At 35.4% G+C, this 17,420-nt stretch overlaps 1 protein-coding gene across 1 annotated transcript; it reads right to left on the bottom strand.

Annotated features, from left to right (window-relative positions):
* Positions 1 to 536: 536 nt before the first annotated feature.
* Positions 537 to 17,420, bottom strand: DDX4 (DEAD-box helicase 4; the record flags this gene model as incomplete). The annotated part of the gene is made up of 16 exons (XM_081316394.1): positions 537 to 908; positions 1,558 to 1,665; positions 1,752 to 2,022; positions 3,334 to 3,433; positions 4,240 to 4,385; positions 5,988 to 6,154; positions 6,988 to 7,117; positions 7,785 to 7,939; positions 8,520 to 8,672; positions 10,109 to 10,290; positions 10,484 to 10,528; positions 11,310 to 11,390; positions 11,655 to 11,747; positions 14,078 to 14,164; positions 16,406 to 16,469; positions 17,325 to 17,420. 16 exons carry the CDS (start codon positions 17,418 to 17,420, stop codon positions 828 to 830), a joined length of 1,959 nt encoding a protein of 652 aa, XP_081172520.1. The 3' UTR covers positions 537 to 827.

Raw genomic sequence — 17,420 nt, 5'->3', positions numbered from 1 at the left:
CTGACTCATATTTAAGTGATCATCAATTTACTGAGAAATTACCTGTTCCTGAAGAATCAACAGAATTCACTGCAGTTGTGAGCCACTTCAGTGCATCACCTAATTGCCTGAAGATTTCCTAATGGATCATTTCAAAAATGTAGCCTTCAACTTAAATTTACCAATTAAAAAGTATCTGAATAATTCCTGTCCACAATGCAATTTAAGCCTATGCAAACTTGTTGAGCTAAGAAATGATGACTCAGTAAACTCCAAAATGTTTGCTTGCAATAACCAGCATAATAAAGCAAAATTGACTTGAATACACCTTCTTCTTCCTTGTGAATAAAATCTGTGTTCCGTAGTTGCAGAATCAATGGCTGCTAAAATTGTAAGAAAGTTTGTGATTTTAGAGTTGATATCATGTAATCCTAAAAATATTTATTTGGGAGTTCAAGCAATGATTTCCGATAACACTGCCAGAATTGAGCTAAATTCTATAGAATCCATAGCACAGGACATGATTACAAGTTTTTATTAATCATTTCTACAGTCATTTACAACAGTCCTTTATAACAAATTGTGTTACTTCACACAACCATTAAACTTAAATTTGCTAAATAAGGAATTCAAATGCCTGAAATCCACCTTTCCTTAACATGGGAAGACAGCAATATCAATGGTTTCTTAAACATGTAATAATCCTAAACACATATACTTAGAAGTAAATTCCATTGAAATTATAGACTATCTAATATAATTGGTCAGGATCCAGTCAGGTTTCCCCAAAACTACTTTGTTTAGAAGATTTTGTATAGTACAATGTTGTTCTGCTGCCAAGGGTAGATTTAATCCCAGGACTCATCTGCTACAAGTATATTTGATGCTGCAAATCCTCCACTGTGAGGACTGTCTTTGCCATGGAAAACCTACATAAAACAGAATTCAGATTTTCAGATAAAACAAAGAAAATTGTACATTGTCAGGAACAGTGTGCTATGTTTATTTTCAACATTGTGGAGGGTCGCTGCTGCCCTGCCCCCTGCTGCCCTGCTCCTGCCACCAACATGCCCAGGTCTGTATTAGAAAGTATGTTTCAGATACTTGCTCTTTAACCTGCTTGACAGCTTTCTGTTTATCACAGACAGCCTGAAATACATGAAGCCCTATTTCTGTATTGTGATGCTCACAATTAGCTTCCACTGATACAGCATTTGGTTTGTGTATAAAAGGCCTAAAATCACTACTATTCTCCACTGGACCATTCAGAATCAAGAATACTTACTGTATTTTGTATATCCCATATTATCATTTTAATGGACTACTTTTAACAATCTATGTGTAAAGAAACTTAAAAATGGTTATTTCCACTTACATCACTTTCCTTATCATCTTTGTTTTATAATGCTTGCTTCCTCATCTATGCCTATTCCAATATCCATAACCACAAATATTTCTCAACCTTAGTTTGATTCTTCTTTTAAGGATTGCTGAGTATGTTTGGAGCCAGAGTCTTTCAAAATTACAATACTTAACCAATGTTTAGATAAAAAACAGTTTGATTTAAAAGTCACCTACCTTTCGGGAATCAACAGCTGCGAAGACATTTCCCTTTGGATTACCAAAACCAATCCCACCTGAACCACAAGCAATTTCTTCTAACCATGCTGGAACCTCTTGCTGAGCCTTAAAAAGGAAAGGTTGCATTATTACATACGTACTATTGTCTGTTTAAAAACTATTTAAAAATTGGGAAATGAAAGACAACTTACATCTGCAAGCACTTTGATTAGAGGCTGTGCAATAGCATTGTCTGCTTGAAGATCAAAGAAAGAAATTGCTTTGCCTATATTACCACAACGGCCAGTTCGTCCAATCCTATGAACATATTCATCAATTGTGGAAGGGAGATCAACATTTATAACATGTTGAACATTTTCTATATCCAGACCTCTTGCTGCTACAGATGTAGCAACAAGCACAGGGCATCTTCCAGTACGAAAATAATGAAGTGCTTCCTCTCTCTCTCTCTGTTCCCGGTCACTAAAAATAGAACATTTTAATTTGCAAAGAAATTTTAACAGATAGATATAACAAAGTGGAGGGTAAAGCTAGACGTATGTGCATTAGATTAAAAAAAATTCTCATTCATAATTCTACTCTGCACGAATGGGAGAATAATGGTATCCTCTGCAGTTTGAAGTACTGTAGATAGTGATCCAAAATTTGTGCTTGTCTACTACACATTGTTTTGGTTAAGAGATTATATAGTCCTTTAAGAAACAACTTGACTTACCTTTATCAATCTCATAGTTTAATTAAAAACACAGAAATGTGCCAAGTTAAGCATTTCAATAGCCTTGTGAGAGGGGCAAGATATGGAACGTGGAATGCCTCAGGCCCTGGGAAGACCAGGGCAGGCTATGTATGTCTCTCAGCTCTGATGTTGAAAAATCCTCGCTATTTCAGTACACAGCATTGACTTCCTGGGGAAGCTGGCAAGGAAGACTGCAAATGGCAATTACATGATCGTGGGTCACTTGGCAATCAGTTGTAAGTGCAAACAGTTACCAAGTACCCAGATCATGTGACTACAATCTTGTGACTGTGGTGGGACAGAGATGCAATATTTTGCATCAACTTAAGTGCTTTACATGCCCTTTATAACTTTGAATGGTCATTAAGCAAAAGTCGAGGACTCTATATTTTTAATGTACCAAGTCATTTTTATTGGAACCTTCAGCCATTTCCAGTTGAATTTGCCTTTAAGGAAATGGAGAGTTATATAGATCTTAGGGACGTGCTGGCTCAGTGGGTTAGGATGCTGAGCTTGTCGATCAGAAGATCGGCAGTTTGGCGGGTCGAATCCCGAGTGCCGCATAGCAGAGTGAGCACCTGTTACTCATCCCAACTTCTGCCAACCTAGCAGTTCGAAAGCATGTAAAAATGCAAGTAGAAAAATAGGGACCACTACGGTGGGAAAGTAACAGTGTTCCGTGCGCCTTTGGCGTCTAGTCATGCCGGCCACATGACCACTGAGACGTCCTCGCACAAGTGCTGGCTCTTCGGCTTTGAAACGGAGATGAGCACTATTAGAAATCAGAAATGAATAGTTGCAACCAAGTATTCTGGAAATGTCCCCACCTCGCCCCAAACAAGGGTAACATCATATTTTTAAGGCTAGTGAAAAGTGACAGGAAGCACAATCACCAATTTAAGTGCTCTGAGAGCAGAATTATCCTAACTGGCCACGGCAACCAATTTGGAACAGGGAGGTATCCATGACCACCAATTTCTTCTCAAAATTTAATTTTAAATGTTACAAAAGTGTTGGCTATCCCACAATTTACTCACCCATGAATACTTGTGGTTGATATGTTTTCTTGGCAAAGTAAAGTTGCAAAAAAATCTGCTTTTTTCTTCGTTTCCACAAACACCATGGTTCTTTTATCGCCTATAAAGAAAGCAGGAAATATTATTTTACTCTTCTTCAAAAATATACTCAAGATATTTACATAGCATACTTCCCTTCAATTTCACTCCCACAACTTCATCTCAGTGATGGTAGTTGTTCTAAGAGAATGTGACAGTGATCCTTCATAAAATGGGGTTTCCCTATGGTTCTGTTACAATTAAGAACTGTTAATGACTTTTTTGAAACAACCTTTGAAACAACACTGCAACTTTCTTTAATTCAGAAAATTTATTTCTTAAAAACTGATGCCCATCCCTAGAACTATACAATGAGCTCGTCAGGAGAAGAAGAACTCTGTGGAGAATCCCTAATGCACATACTTATATTAAAGGTAAAGGTAAAGGTTCCCCTGCACATGCGTGCTAGTCGTTTCCGACTCTAGGGGCCGGTGCTCATCTCCGTTTCAAAGCCGAAGAGCCAGCGCTTGTCCGAGGACGTCTCCGTGGTCATGTGGCCGGCATGACTAGACGCCAAAGGCGCACGGAACGCTGTTACCTTCCCACCGTAGTGGTCCCTATTTTTCTACTTGCATTTTTACGTGCTTTCGAACTGCTAGGTTGGCAGAAGCTGGGACGAGTAACAGGCGCTCACTCTGTTACGCGGCACTCGGGATTCGACCCGCCAAACTGCCGACCTTCTGATCGACAAGCTCAGCGTCCTAACCCACTGAGCCACTTATATTACTGAACAATAATTACGCTACACTACACATCTGGCAGCCTTACATCAATTTAACACTTAGTAACATTAAAGAAAGTACATTTCAATTACAAGGCCTCAATTACCTATTTCATTAAGAATTTCAACAAGTTTGTCTTTCTTGTCATACTGTTTCACTTGAAGTATGGTCTGCTGAACATCACTGCATGCTCCTCCCACTTGTCCAACAACAACAAATAAATAATCTGTCTTCAAAAATTCTCCAGCGAGCCTTTAAGTAAATTAAGTAAAATTAAGTTTTATTTTATTTTTTTATTTCATATGGCATGCATGTATCAGGGAGATCTATACTTTACAGAGTAGTCCTGACAGGCTAATTGTTGTTCGTTTGGTTTTGTGCCTGCACACTTATCCACAATGTGCCATGGGGTGATTCAGCATGTATTGTCTGGCTAGTGGCACTTGGGTTAATGACATCATTAGGCCTCTTCCGCCGATCTCACCTCATGTCCGGACAGGTCCAGCACCAGCTCCTGTTTTCCTTGCGCAGCTAGCCATTCCCACTGAAGTGGTACCCATTTATCTGCTTGCAATAATGCTTTCAAACTGCTGGGTGGGCCGGGCAAGAGCTATAGGCGAGTGATGGGAGCTCACCCCATCCTGTGATGCTACGAGAGAAACTGCCAGAATGTCGACTTTCTGGTTAGCAGATCCAGTGTCCTTCAGGCACTGTGCTACCGTGCCTCAATACAATTAAGTTATTTTGAAGTAGTGCATCCAGAGGAAGAAGGATCAACAGTTTGGGAAATAAAGTAGTAATGTTTTATGCAGGTAGTTGTAAAGTTAATCATCACAATTGGTAAGTTAGTAACAAGGCTGTTAAGTGAATCTGGCTTCCCTACTGACTTTGTCAGATCATAAAAGGTCATAAACATGACCCTGGGACACTACAACCCATTTATTCGAACAAGCTGGCCTGGCCTGATGGGGAGTCAGGGTTTTAATGTTTGTATATTTTGATTGTTTTAATTTGGGCAATAATTTAATCCTTTTTTTAACTTTTGTACTTTTGTATTTTTATTCATATGCCCTGTTCACCGCCCTGAGTCCTTCGGGAGAAGGGCGGTATAAAAATTTAATAAACTTAAACTTAAACTTAAAATATATGCCAGGTGCCAAGCATCCAAATTTTGATCATATGACCATGGGGATGCTGCAACAGTTGTAAGTATGCAAAATAGCAATAGCACTATAGCAATAGCGGGCTTATATACCATTCCATAGTACTTTTACAGCATTCTCTAGCAGTTTACTAAACATTTACAATGTATATCAGCATATTGGCCCCTCAACAATCTAGCCCCCAACCATTCATTTTACCAACCTTGAAAAAATGAAAGGCTGAGTCAACCTCTGGCTTTGGCCAGAGTTAACTTGTAATACTGCATTCTAATTAGTGCACTACCATGGCTCCTAAAATGGTCATAAGTCACTTTTTTCAGTGTCATTGTAACTTCGAAAAGTCACTAAATGAATGGTTGCTGAGGACTACTTGTAGTTAGTAAAATGATACTAAAAACCAATGTACCAGTAGCCACTTCTATAAATATATGCTATTTAAATTGCAAACAGTTATTGTCCAAATATGACTTGTAAAAACAGGCATTGTTCCAAACAATTACTTAACTCAGAAGGTACTCTTTCTATGATGAGTCAGTTCCTCCAAGATTAAATGAAGTAGACACAAGACCTTAGCAATTGAGATTCAAAATTTTAGCAAGGTAACATTTGTACTTAAGATTTCACTCTGAATGAATTACCTGAAATTTACATCTTGTAAACTGTATTTTTAAAATGAATTGCTAATACATACCTTTGGATTTCATCAGGAAAAGTGGCACTAAACATTAATGTTTGGCGTTTGTCTTTTGAGGGCATGCCTGGAGATGAAATTAATTTCCTTATCTCAGGGCCAAATCCCATATCCAGCATACGATCAGCTTCATCTAACACCAAATATTTTAACTTGCTGAGCCCAATCTTTTAGAAAAAATCAAATATGCAAGAAAAATTTGAAAAAAGCACACAAAATTCTATTTTTACAGGATAGCTGCACAAACTCAAATTAGCCCTCAAATTTATATGGTACACTTTACATATGTCCCCATATTCTGCTTTAAAGAACAATATAGTCTAATTTTACACAAATGATTAATTATACCTAGATGCTGCTAAATTAATATCTACAACTACCATAGCAAAGCAATACTGAAGAGATATTGGTCCACCATCTAACAACAGAAATGAAGCAACCAATGCAACATATTTTAGTTACAGTAGCAGTAGAGAAAACTTTGTTGACGTTTTTGAAAGTATTTAGTAATTAAAGTTTCATGTTATCAATAATTCAGATGCTGTTCTCTCCTTCCTTCATGTACCTATTACACTATGGTCCTTCATTCCCTTTAATTTTATATGTCCAACATTGCAGATTGATATCAAACCTCTTAAGTAAATTGAACTTGGATGATAGGATTGGCAAACGCAATAAAGATTCTGGCGAATCATTGTCTCTACAGATAATTCCATATGAATAGTTGTTACCTACTGTAGCTTGAAAAAAATCAAAGCACTATAATAGCCAGAATCTGTTTTCACCCTTTTAGCCTTAACAGCAGCATTTTATCACTGGCCTGATCAAATATGAAGTACCTTTTTTTGTGAATCAATTTAGAATGTGTTAACTCATCCCCATAAGCTTCTTTAAACACCTTGTTTTAAACTATATCAAATCCTTGCAATAAAAGAGTGTTAAGTTTGAATAGTCATAAAGTTTAATGTTCATTCTATTCATGGTGATCCAGAGATCTTACCTTTTGTCTGCCTATGATATCCAAAAGTCTTCCTGGGGTAGCACACAATATATTACACCCTTGCTTTATCTGATGAATTGTATGGCTCATTTGTATACCTCCATAAATCACAACAGGCCTTATGCAAGTTCTAGTTATGAAGAAAATATACAATTAAAATATACAGTTAAAAACAGTGAACACATCCCACTGTATTACTATTAATAACAAAGCCTTAAATATGTGATATGGTATAATAACAGATCTAATACTACATTACTTTTGGTTTGTTTGAAATATTTAAGCCACAGCTTTTGATGGTCCGCATTTAAAATTAAGTAGCTTACTTAATCCACCATTATCAACATTATTTTAAGATATAATATAGGAATACAATTATGTATGAATTATATAATTAATATTTTTATTATACACTTGTGTACCTTTCTCTAGCCCAATCTGCAGTATTAAAGCTTATGAACACTTATCATTTGTAAACAATAATTCCTAAGTAGCTACAATTATGGCTTCAGCTTTTTGTATTACATATAATAACTAGCAGGCTAAGAAAAGAAATGTAAATTATCAAATGCTATTTGCATATGAATCAGCAAAAACTCTGGTTACTCCAAAAAAGGTGGAAAATTATTTAACCAAAACATATCCCACTATATCAATCTGAGAATGTTTACAACCATTGTTAACAGGTTATAAATGAACTTTAGATACATACTAAGTAGACATGTATATACACTTCCATAATTTATTCTTTAGTGGGAGCACTCTGCCATTGTGATTTAATTTGCCCAAATACTTACCCATATGAAAATTTTCTTGATTCCAGAAAGATCTGATTTATCAGTTCTCTAGTTGGTGCTATTACTAAACATTGGGGTTCTTGTTCCCCTTTGAATTGACTGGCAGTCACTCCATCTCGCATCATATGAGCTAAAATTGGTATAAGAAAAGCTGCCTAAAGGGCAAATATATTACAATTTAGAAATGCTGCACTTCCAGTACATGAAAAAGTTAAATAAAAGTGCATCTTTCTGATCCAACCTTAGATGTTTATAAAAAAATTAAAAAGTACACTAAAATATAAAGGTCCAACATCTACTTCAAACATTGAGAATCTCCTAATTTTTTAATGTCAAACAATTATGATTGTTATAAATTCATAACCATGAAAAGGGATTCACAAACAGTACTCTGAAGAAAAATGTGCAAGAAGAAACATGGCTCAGTCATTTGAGACAGTACTAAAAGAACTTAAACATTAGGAATTTTGTATTAGAATACTAAAGAAGTATATCAAATCTGTCAAGAATATTATTTTTTAATTTAAAATGCTTCCATTTAATGTATTCAATCATAAGAAATTCAAATTGCTAATATATTTCAATTTAATAGTTTTTACTAATGAAAATATTTCACAAATGAAAACTGTAGCTGAGTTGAGAGTGAAATAATCTGAAAACTTTAAATGTTGAAATTAAAAAAAATGATAATAAATCCACCCCAAACCTCAACAGAATCTGGTATTGTGTCCTTACTGTTTTTCCAGATCCTGTTTGTGCACACGCCATTAAGTCACGTCCTGCCAGCACAATAGGAATACTATATTTTTGCACAGGAGTAAGTTTAAAATATCCAGCTCTAGCTATGTTTTTTATTAAGGTTTCACACAGACTAGCTTCTTCAAAAGTCTAAAAAAAGGATTGAACAGAAAACTACATTAACAAAATTTAATATTTTAAAACAATTACTAGCATATCACAACTTCAACATATTTTATGAATTACATCAACCCATGCCCCCAGGAATAGCCTCATAAAGCAAGCAAAAAATAAGCCTAAAATTCTTAACAAAATCAGAACAAACAACAATCCATTTTATCTGTTAATTTTAATGACAAGAGAAGCCTGGCCACTAATTATATCCTTATATTTTCATTTTTAATCAGAAGTCATTGATTGTAGGTGTTTTCTATTTTGCACTATACATTCTGTACTGCCTCCAAGGAAGAACTGTTGGCCACTGGAATATAGAATAGGAGCTGTGGTGGCACAATGGTTAGAATGCAGTATTTCAGGCTAACTCACTACTCACTGTCAGAAGTTTGATTCTGACGAGCTAAAGGTTGATTTAGCCTTCCATCCTTCCCAGGTTGGTAAAATGAAGACCCAGATTGTTGGGGACAATGTGCTGACTCTGTAAACTGCTTAGAGAAGACTGTAAAGCACTATGAAGCTGTATATAAGTCTATTTATATTTATAAGTATATTTATATAAATATAAATATATAAGTATCTAAGTCTAACGTATATGTCAAGGTATACTGTATATAAGTAGTACGGTAAGTCGAAAAGAAGGACTAGGGTTGACATGATAGCAATATTCCAGTATTTGAAAGACTGCCACAAAGAGGAAGGGGTCGACTTATTTACCAAAGAACCTATAGGCAGGACAAGAAACAATGGGTGAAAACTAATCAAGGAGAGAAGCAACCTGGAAGTAAGGAGAAACTTCCTAATAAGTGAGGACAAGTAACCAGTGGAACATCTTGCTGTCAGAAATTGTAAGTGCTTCATCACTGGAGGTTTTTAAGAAGAGACTGGACAGTCACTTGTCTGAAGTGGTCAAGAGTTTCCTGCTTGAGCAGGGGTTGGACTAGAAAACCTCCAAGGTCTCTCCCAGTTCTATTCCAATTGACTGAAGTGCTATTGCTGTTGCTATGCTGCACAATGAGATCATTTGGCATGGAGAAAGGGGGGGGAAGCACTGTGAAAATCAGTAAGGAAGATGATTAGGCTGCTGAGGAAAAGGAGGGATAACATTGGGAAGATTTGGGGTGGGCAGATGGGACCTACACCACTAGAACACTGAAAGTGGAGTCAATGGGATAAAAAAGATGGAGAATGCAAAAATTTGGTTCTGGTTTTAAAACAATTTTTTTCTTATCTCTTGCACAACCTTAAACTTTAATGCTCCCAAGTTACTGACATATAGTAAGTTATGTACCTTGTTCTGTTCCACAATTGAAACGTGAAACTCAGATGAGCAATGTCTCTATCACTTAAAATAACAGCTATCATTTTCTTCAGCTCTTTATTTTTCACAAGAATTTTAAACATTCACTAACCAATATTGCTGGTGGAGGATCAAGCCCTGAAACTTCCACAAGAATATTATCGTATTTATCAAAATTTATTCCTGTCTGGTAATGTGCAAAGATACTATTCTCATCATCCGGTGGAGGTGGTGGTACGTATGTCACCTTTGGACCTGCAAATACAAGAAAGATATTCTGATTCTCAAAAAGTTCTACATGTGAAGCCAAATACTTATTATCTGCTTTCATTGTTTCTGATATAACTTATCTGCATTATCATCTCTCCTGCATCACCATCTGATTTCCATTTCTCTTTATTGTTAAAATAAGAAAATGATTTGGAGGGGAAAATAGTCTGATCATAGAAGGAACTTTAAAACTTGTTCACATTCAAGACACACTTACCTCTTTCAGAAGCTACATTTTCTTCACTGCTTCCTTTGTAATCCCCTGTTAAAAGAATTGTTAAGTTATATACAGCAGAAATGAATTTTGTAGTTATATAAGAGCTACATGGATCATTCTCAAAAGAATTTTAAATGAAACCAAAAAAGGGGTGTTCAGGAATAATACACACATAAATACACACGCATGCATGCATACATACATACAGAGACACACTCAGAAATAGCATGAAAGTTGTAATGTTAATTCTATATTTCAGAAAATCAAGGAACAAATTAAATTCACAAATGTTCTTTATACAAGGAGTATCCTTATCATCCAAATTGTTGCTTTCCAGATAACAATGGTCATACCTGCTGAAAATGACAGAAAATAACAGAAGTACTATACATCCAGAGGGCAACAAGTAGTACATAAACTAAACAAATTATTTTTACCTCTGGCTTCAAAGCCTCTTCTACTTTCAAAATCACCTGAAAAAATGCATGGTTTAATAATATTGTGATTATGGATAACTGTGATAAACAAATTACAATCATCATTAATTTACAACATTCATCTACATTGTTCAGAGGTTTTTGTACTTTAATTTTTTTGGCAGAGCTTTTGAAAATGTATGATCAAGAATAAAGAAAAGTATAGTTGTGGAACATCTGCATGATACCAGTTTTCTCTTTCCAAATTCACAAAAAGTTGAACTTATCTATGATCTCCTCTTTTCCCCTATTTTGCATTTTTAAATATATCAACTGCCAATAATCTTATTCACAGAATTCAGATGAAGTCATAAAAAATGAACATAATAAAATTTCACATGAAGTTTTACCTGATGAAGTACCAAAGCCTCTTCTTTTAAAACCTAAGCTGACAGAATTTTGTATTCCATCTTGGTTCACATTTACATCATCTGTTATAATATAATCAAATATTTATTCACTCTTACATGTTAGATTTTCTATGAAAAAGATGTTTCACTATATTTAAACTAACATAACATGTTACAATTTTCAAGCAATCAAGCCTTGAAAATCCATTCCAATATTTTCTACTTTTTTAGCAGACATATTTGTATTCATTTGTAAATGTTTCTTAGGCACAATACTAATACCTTTCATTTCTAGAAATTTCTGTGTTAGCCAATGTTTGAATTATTCCAAACTATAATACTTACTTGTAAATTGCCCAAATCCTACTCTATCATTTCTGAATGATCCTCTCCCAGGTCTACGAAGAACACCAACGTCCTCATTCATTCTTTGAAAACCTAATTTGGGAAAAAACAAAAATGAACAGTGATAACTAAATCAGGTTTAATTTGTAAACTGGAATTTGTAAACTGCTTTGTGGGCTAGTTAATGATTAAAACCATTATTCAAAACTATGTAACTGGGTTACTCAGCAATACAGCAGTCATATGCTAATCTGCTAAATGAACTCCTATCCAATATAGTGGAAAAGGACCACCTGGAGAAGTTTCAAACATTTAATAAAGAACTACTTTTCTCCCCAACACGAAAAATAGGTATTAGAAGTCAAAACATGTGTGCTTCTTAAAAAGAAAAAGACAAAATTATAATAAAGTGCAGTGCTAGCCCAAGAAAATGGCATCCACTTCCAGGCATATGGTCTACGTGGATGCCAAGGTATGGAACAGCCTGCTCTCTTTCCCCAACATGAGCTCTGGAGCTCTAGGAAATCTATAGAAGGTAAATGAGCAATCAGTGACAGGGGTAGGAAAAGTATGCCCTAGGTCTGCAAGGAGCTCAAGAGGCAGGAAGTGGAACAGGGGGTATATTAGGGGCTGGGGAAGGTCCAGGGTAGATTGGCCTGGGCCTACACTAGGCCTTATGCTGCCTCCCTCACCTGAAGCACCCAATTCTCCACTTAACAACTACATAGGGGAGAGCAGGGATAATAGTCATTAAGTGAGGCAATCAAGTGACCACATCACTTAACAACCATCACAACTTGCGACCATAGTGAGCAGGCTTCATTATGGTTGAAATCGAAGACTACCTCTAATAAAGGGGAAAATATTTTTGTTAGTTAACGTTTTAAAAAAACAATGAAGAAAATTTCCTTAGGTTGCTAACGTAGTTTTATTTAACCCGACTATGCCTGCCTATAATTAACAGATTAATCATGAATTCAATTTTAATTACTGTTTTAGCTGTCATAAAGCCAACATTAGATGCAGATTATCTAGTAACATTCAAATTTAATTGTTTTACTCCACAGTACTGGGTTAGGGTTAGCTGTGTTCGAAATTATTACTTGATACAAATTTGCAATCTTACCTTTTTCGAAACTTGAAGATTTTCTTTCTTCAAATCTATTTCCTAATATATTACAGAAGATTAATATAGCTGACAATGATATTCATTCTTTTATTCAAACGTTATAAAAATTAAATAACCATGGGAAATAATATTTCCAAAGTAGTACCTATACTGATTATCCTTTTTCCTGAGTTCTCAACTTCTGTTAAATTATATTATTTAATTAGCTAACAATTATTTTCTGAGTAGAAAAATTATTTATTCGGACATATTTTCTAGAGTTGAAAACCAGAACGTTTTCTATAATCTACATTCTTTTCCACATACACGAAAACCACGTAAATTGAAACAGGGAACAAAGCCAGTTCTTTTAGATGGAACACAAAGAATTAATTACATTAACAAATTCTGAGCATAAAACATTCCATGCAGAAACATCTGGTTTTATGAGTTTAATGATTAAAATGAAATATGTGTTCACAAGCAGAATACTTTATATAGAGACCCCGATATGGTTCTTCCATGCAAGAGGGGGACAGAAGCAAAGAAAGGAAAGGCTGACGGGGTTCTCTGGTAATGGCCTGCAGGGGCATTGGCAACAGTGGGGAGGCAGGAGAGGGAGGACGAGTGAGCCAATGGGATACACTGTGCTATTAGTGCAGCTAAGGGGAAACAAGGAAGGGAAGATGCTGAGGAAAGAGATGGGTCAGCACATAGAAAAAGCAGAGGAGTGGCACACACCAGCCTAGCGCTGCTCACCCCATAAGATCTTCCAAGATCCCTGCAGATTTGTTTAGGTCGAACTGTGGACAATCTGAAACAGTTCACCAAACTCAATGGAATGGAATGTTTCACAATTGAAACAATATTTTCAGTTTCATATAACATGTAAGTACAAATGCAAAAATAAGTTCCATTTATGATTTACACTAAATATCCTATTTTATCAGAAGTAAATACTAAAACTTTAAGAAATCAGCCCCCTTTCCTCTTCTGTAAAGTATTTTTATGTACAGATTTTTAAAAAATATTTATAAAATGTATATGGCCACCTATCTTACAAAAAGTAACTCTGGGTGTTGAAGTACCAAGGGAAGGAAAGGGAAGGAAAGGGAAAGGAAGGGAAAGAAAAGGAAAGTAAAAGTAAAAAGTAAAAAAGAAAGGAAACACAGTCATATTAAAGTTGGTTTTGTTTTTTTTAAAAAAAGCACAAAAATGTAGATCAGCAAGGGAGAGGCCTTATTGAAAAAATTATTAAAACATATTAAACATTAAACACTATCAATAATCTTTTCCTTAAATGACAAATTTTTACATAATAGTATACCTCTGGTTCCAAAACTTCTTCCACTTCCAAATCTACCTGTTTGTTTCTCTTCACCATTACGATTTTCTCTGACATCTAATAAAAGGAATGAAAAGTAAATAATAAAAAAATCTTGTTAACTAGTTTAAATGCATTTCTAGTCAGTTTCTTCACACATGGAAATAATTTACAAGTTAGGTTCATTAGTATAATTGCTCAGCTTCAGTTTCATCTTCCAGTGTCCTATGGTTATTCAGCTGGTTTCTACTTATTTGCTAGTAAATTAAGGTTCAATGGTTGAAGTTTCAATGTTGGTAAGAGGATACAGGTATAGTTAGTTCCTGCACTGATTACATTGACTTTTCCTATCTGATACAGCTGTCAATAGACATCATAAGACCCACTTGGGACTCTAAAATTAAGATAGATTCTGCAATTACTTTCTGTATATATATCATTGCTTTTAAAGTATATTTACACAAACAAGCATCTTCTCTACTTATTTATTGCCAAGTGTCTATATGCTGAATAAGCTGATTATATCTATCTGGTGCCTAGGTTACAAAATGCAGTGGAGGGATTTACACTTGTACCAACATGAACTGAACATTAAGTTTTGGATAGTATGTGAGCAGAGTATAGAAAGCTCAATTCAAAAATACTCAAAACCATAATTTAGATACATTGTTGATTTTCACTATTAATTAAACTTTGGTTAATTACTAGCAAGCATCCTAAGTTCATGTATTCCTTCCTTCATATAATCAATCATTTTATTACTTGTTTCATGGCTTGCTTGCAAAGCTGAATTTGATGTACTTCAATGTTTTAATGCACCCTGGACTCACCCATTGTGCAATACTAGAACATGGTGTGCATGATTTTGATTAGTATATTCTGTAATCCTGTACAATTGTGATTTATGCAACCATACATGAAGGCAGTTTCTAAACTGGCAAGATACCTAAATTGGAAAGCCTTGTTTAGGAAAATACTGAGACAAACAAATGCAGACAAGATGCAGGTAGTAACTTAAATATTTTTGTTTTACTGTAAATGCATAGAATTACAATCTGCAGATCGCACCTCCATCCTAAAACTTTAAGACTACACTTTATCTTAATTTCCAGTATGGAAAGAAGTAGCACATAAGTTTTAGATTTGCCAGATTCTTTGGCTTATATTCAAACCCTTTCTCCACTTTCCTAATCTCTATCATGACCAGAGTAACCAAAGGTCCAACACAACCAAAGCAACTGCATTTACAGGAAAAAAATGAGGAAATTCTGTTTCTTAAACTGTAGCCCCTAAGAATTCCTTCAAAATTCTGTGTTCTTACTCATATCCTAAGAGTATGTTTAGAGCAGGGGTGTCAAACTGCCGGCCCATGGGCCGGATGCATTATAACAAAACTGTGCCCACCCCATTGCCGGCAATAGCAAAAAAGTTGCAATACGTCACAACACATCACATGATGTTCCAAGTTTGACACCCCTGCTTTAGAGAGGGTCTGTTCTGCAATTCCTTGGGAACAGGAGTGACTTTTCAGCAGTTACTTCTCAACTTTGAAATGCCTTTAGCAGAAAGGTGCACCTAGTGTCATTTTTATTCTCTTTCTGTTAGCAAGCAACGCCCTTTGATTCTTCTAAACATTTTAATAAGCTAATGTTGCTGTGATATTTTAGAACATCTTTTCTATTGATTTTGTTCTTTTATTTTGAATTTCAAACTATTTTGAGATTAATTTTAAGTAAAATATTATCAATTCAGTAAGTGATATGAACAAATCAGAAATTCTATATAGCAACACGTTTTCTTGCACAAGTTCTCTCATCTCGATTATAAATTACAGTATCAGGTCTGAAGGCTCCATATGTCCCCTAACAACCTTAGATGCAGCTCCAGGAAATCTCTAGAAGTTGCAATTATAAAAGAAAATTAAGTTCATTTTTGTAATTGTATTTTGATACTAATCAGAATTGCCACCCAGTGATTACATTTGGATATACAATCACCAACATACACTTGAAGACTAAATACATCTCAGAGTCAACAAAACATTATGCAACTTGGGCAAAGATATTACTTCCTAATTCATCAGATGAATTTTCTTTCAACCAAAATTATTTCATTTTAAAACTGAAACAGCACAATGCTTACTAACAATTTAAGTATCATACCCCTCCCAACAACAGCTGGAATTTTGAGACCACATATTGTCACAAAAGGACTATCATGGCCACATGAGAGATAAGGGCTTGAAATTATTAAAAGTTCATTATTTGCAACCATCTCTTTTTCAAAACATGCATGCTTACTATATTCTTTAACACATACCTGGCTGTTTTACACTCTGAGTGAAATTGCACAAGGTTTCATTTGTTCTCACGGGTGTGATACCCTACAACATGAAGTAAATAATCAGACCATACAGGAACTGTTGTGGAGAAATTCCTAAAAAATCAATTATCTTGTACATATAATAAAATACATCTGCTTAAACAGCCTTTAAACATTTTGAATAACTTTCCTTAAGTACTCCAGAGTTGGAGAACATATTACACTTTCTCTTTCACTGTCTATCTGCGATTGTTAACAAATGCAGTGGCTTAGAAATAGTAAATTATATAACTTTTTTAAAAATTTACTTGTAACAGTCCACTTAATCATGGCTCACTCCCAACCAAACTGAACAGAATCATAATCTAAACCTCTAATCAAAGCAACTTATTTTGAAACAGGAAGCAGAGAAAATACCTTTAATAGGTGTAAAATTACTCTTTATTCAACAAAGGAGTAGAATCTAGTGGCAAAGTGATTTGGAACACTTTAGACCACAAAAGGGTAATATACAATGTTTGTTTGCTAATATAACCACTTGCCACCTAAAGTCATTCAAAGTCCCAGAATTTGGAAGAGAAGTTTCCAGAACTCTTTAAAAGCATGTTTTGGAGTTCTGGGAGTTCCATACTGTAAAACCAATCTCTTGAAGTTGAAGAAGAGGGGATTATGCTGTTTATATTAGGCACCACCATCCCTTGACTAAGTCAATCCCTAATAGGAAACTTAGTAAGGAACCCGGCATTAAGAACTTATTCCTTCCAAGACTTGACGGATTGTTTCGTAATGCTTCTACCCGGGTCCAAATTCTAACCGACCTCCCCATTCGTTGTACACCTAGTCTCAGGAAGACTCTGACCTAAATGTTGGAAAAACAGAGCACGCCTCAAAACATGCAACTTCCATAGGCACCCACCAGCTTCTGGAAGCTAGGCTGGAAGACGGGCAAGGCCCGGCTTTCCTCTCCACTAACACCTTCTGTAAACTCTGCATCCCAGTTCTCGTCATCCAT

This window comes from Vipera berus, assembly GCF_964194415.1.
Source record: "Vipera berus genome assembly, chromosome: 2".
In the NCBI taxonomy this organism is placed as follows: domain Eukaryota; kingdom Metazoa; phylum Chordata; class Lepidosauria; order Squamata; family Viperidae; genus Vipera; species Vipera berus.
The sequence above is the reverse complement of the archived record's forward strand: the minus strand, read 5'-3'. Positions and strand labels throughout refer to the sequence as shown.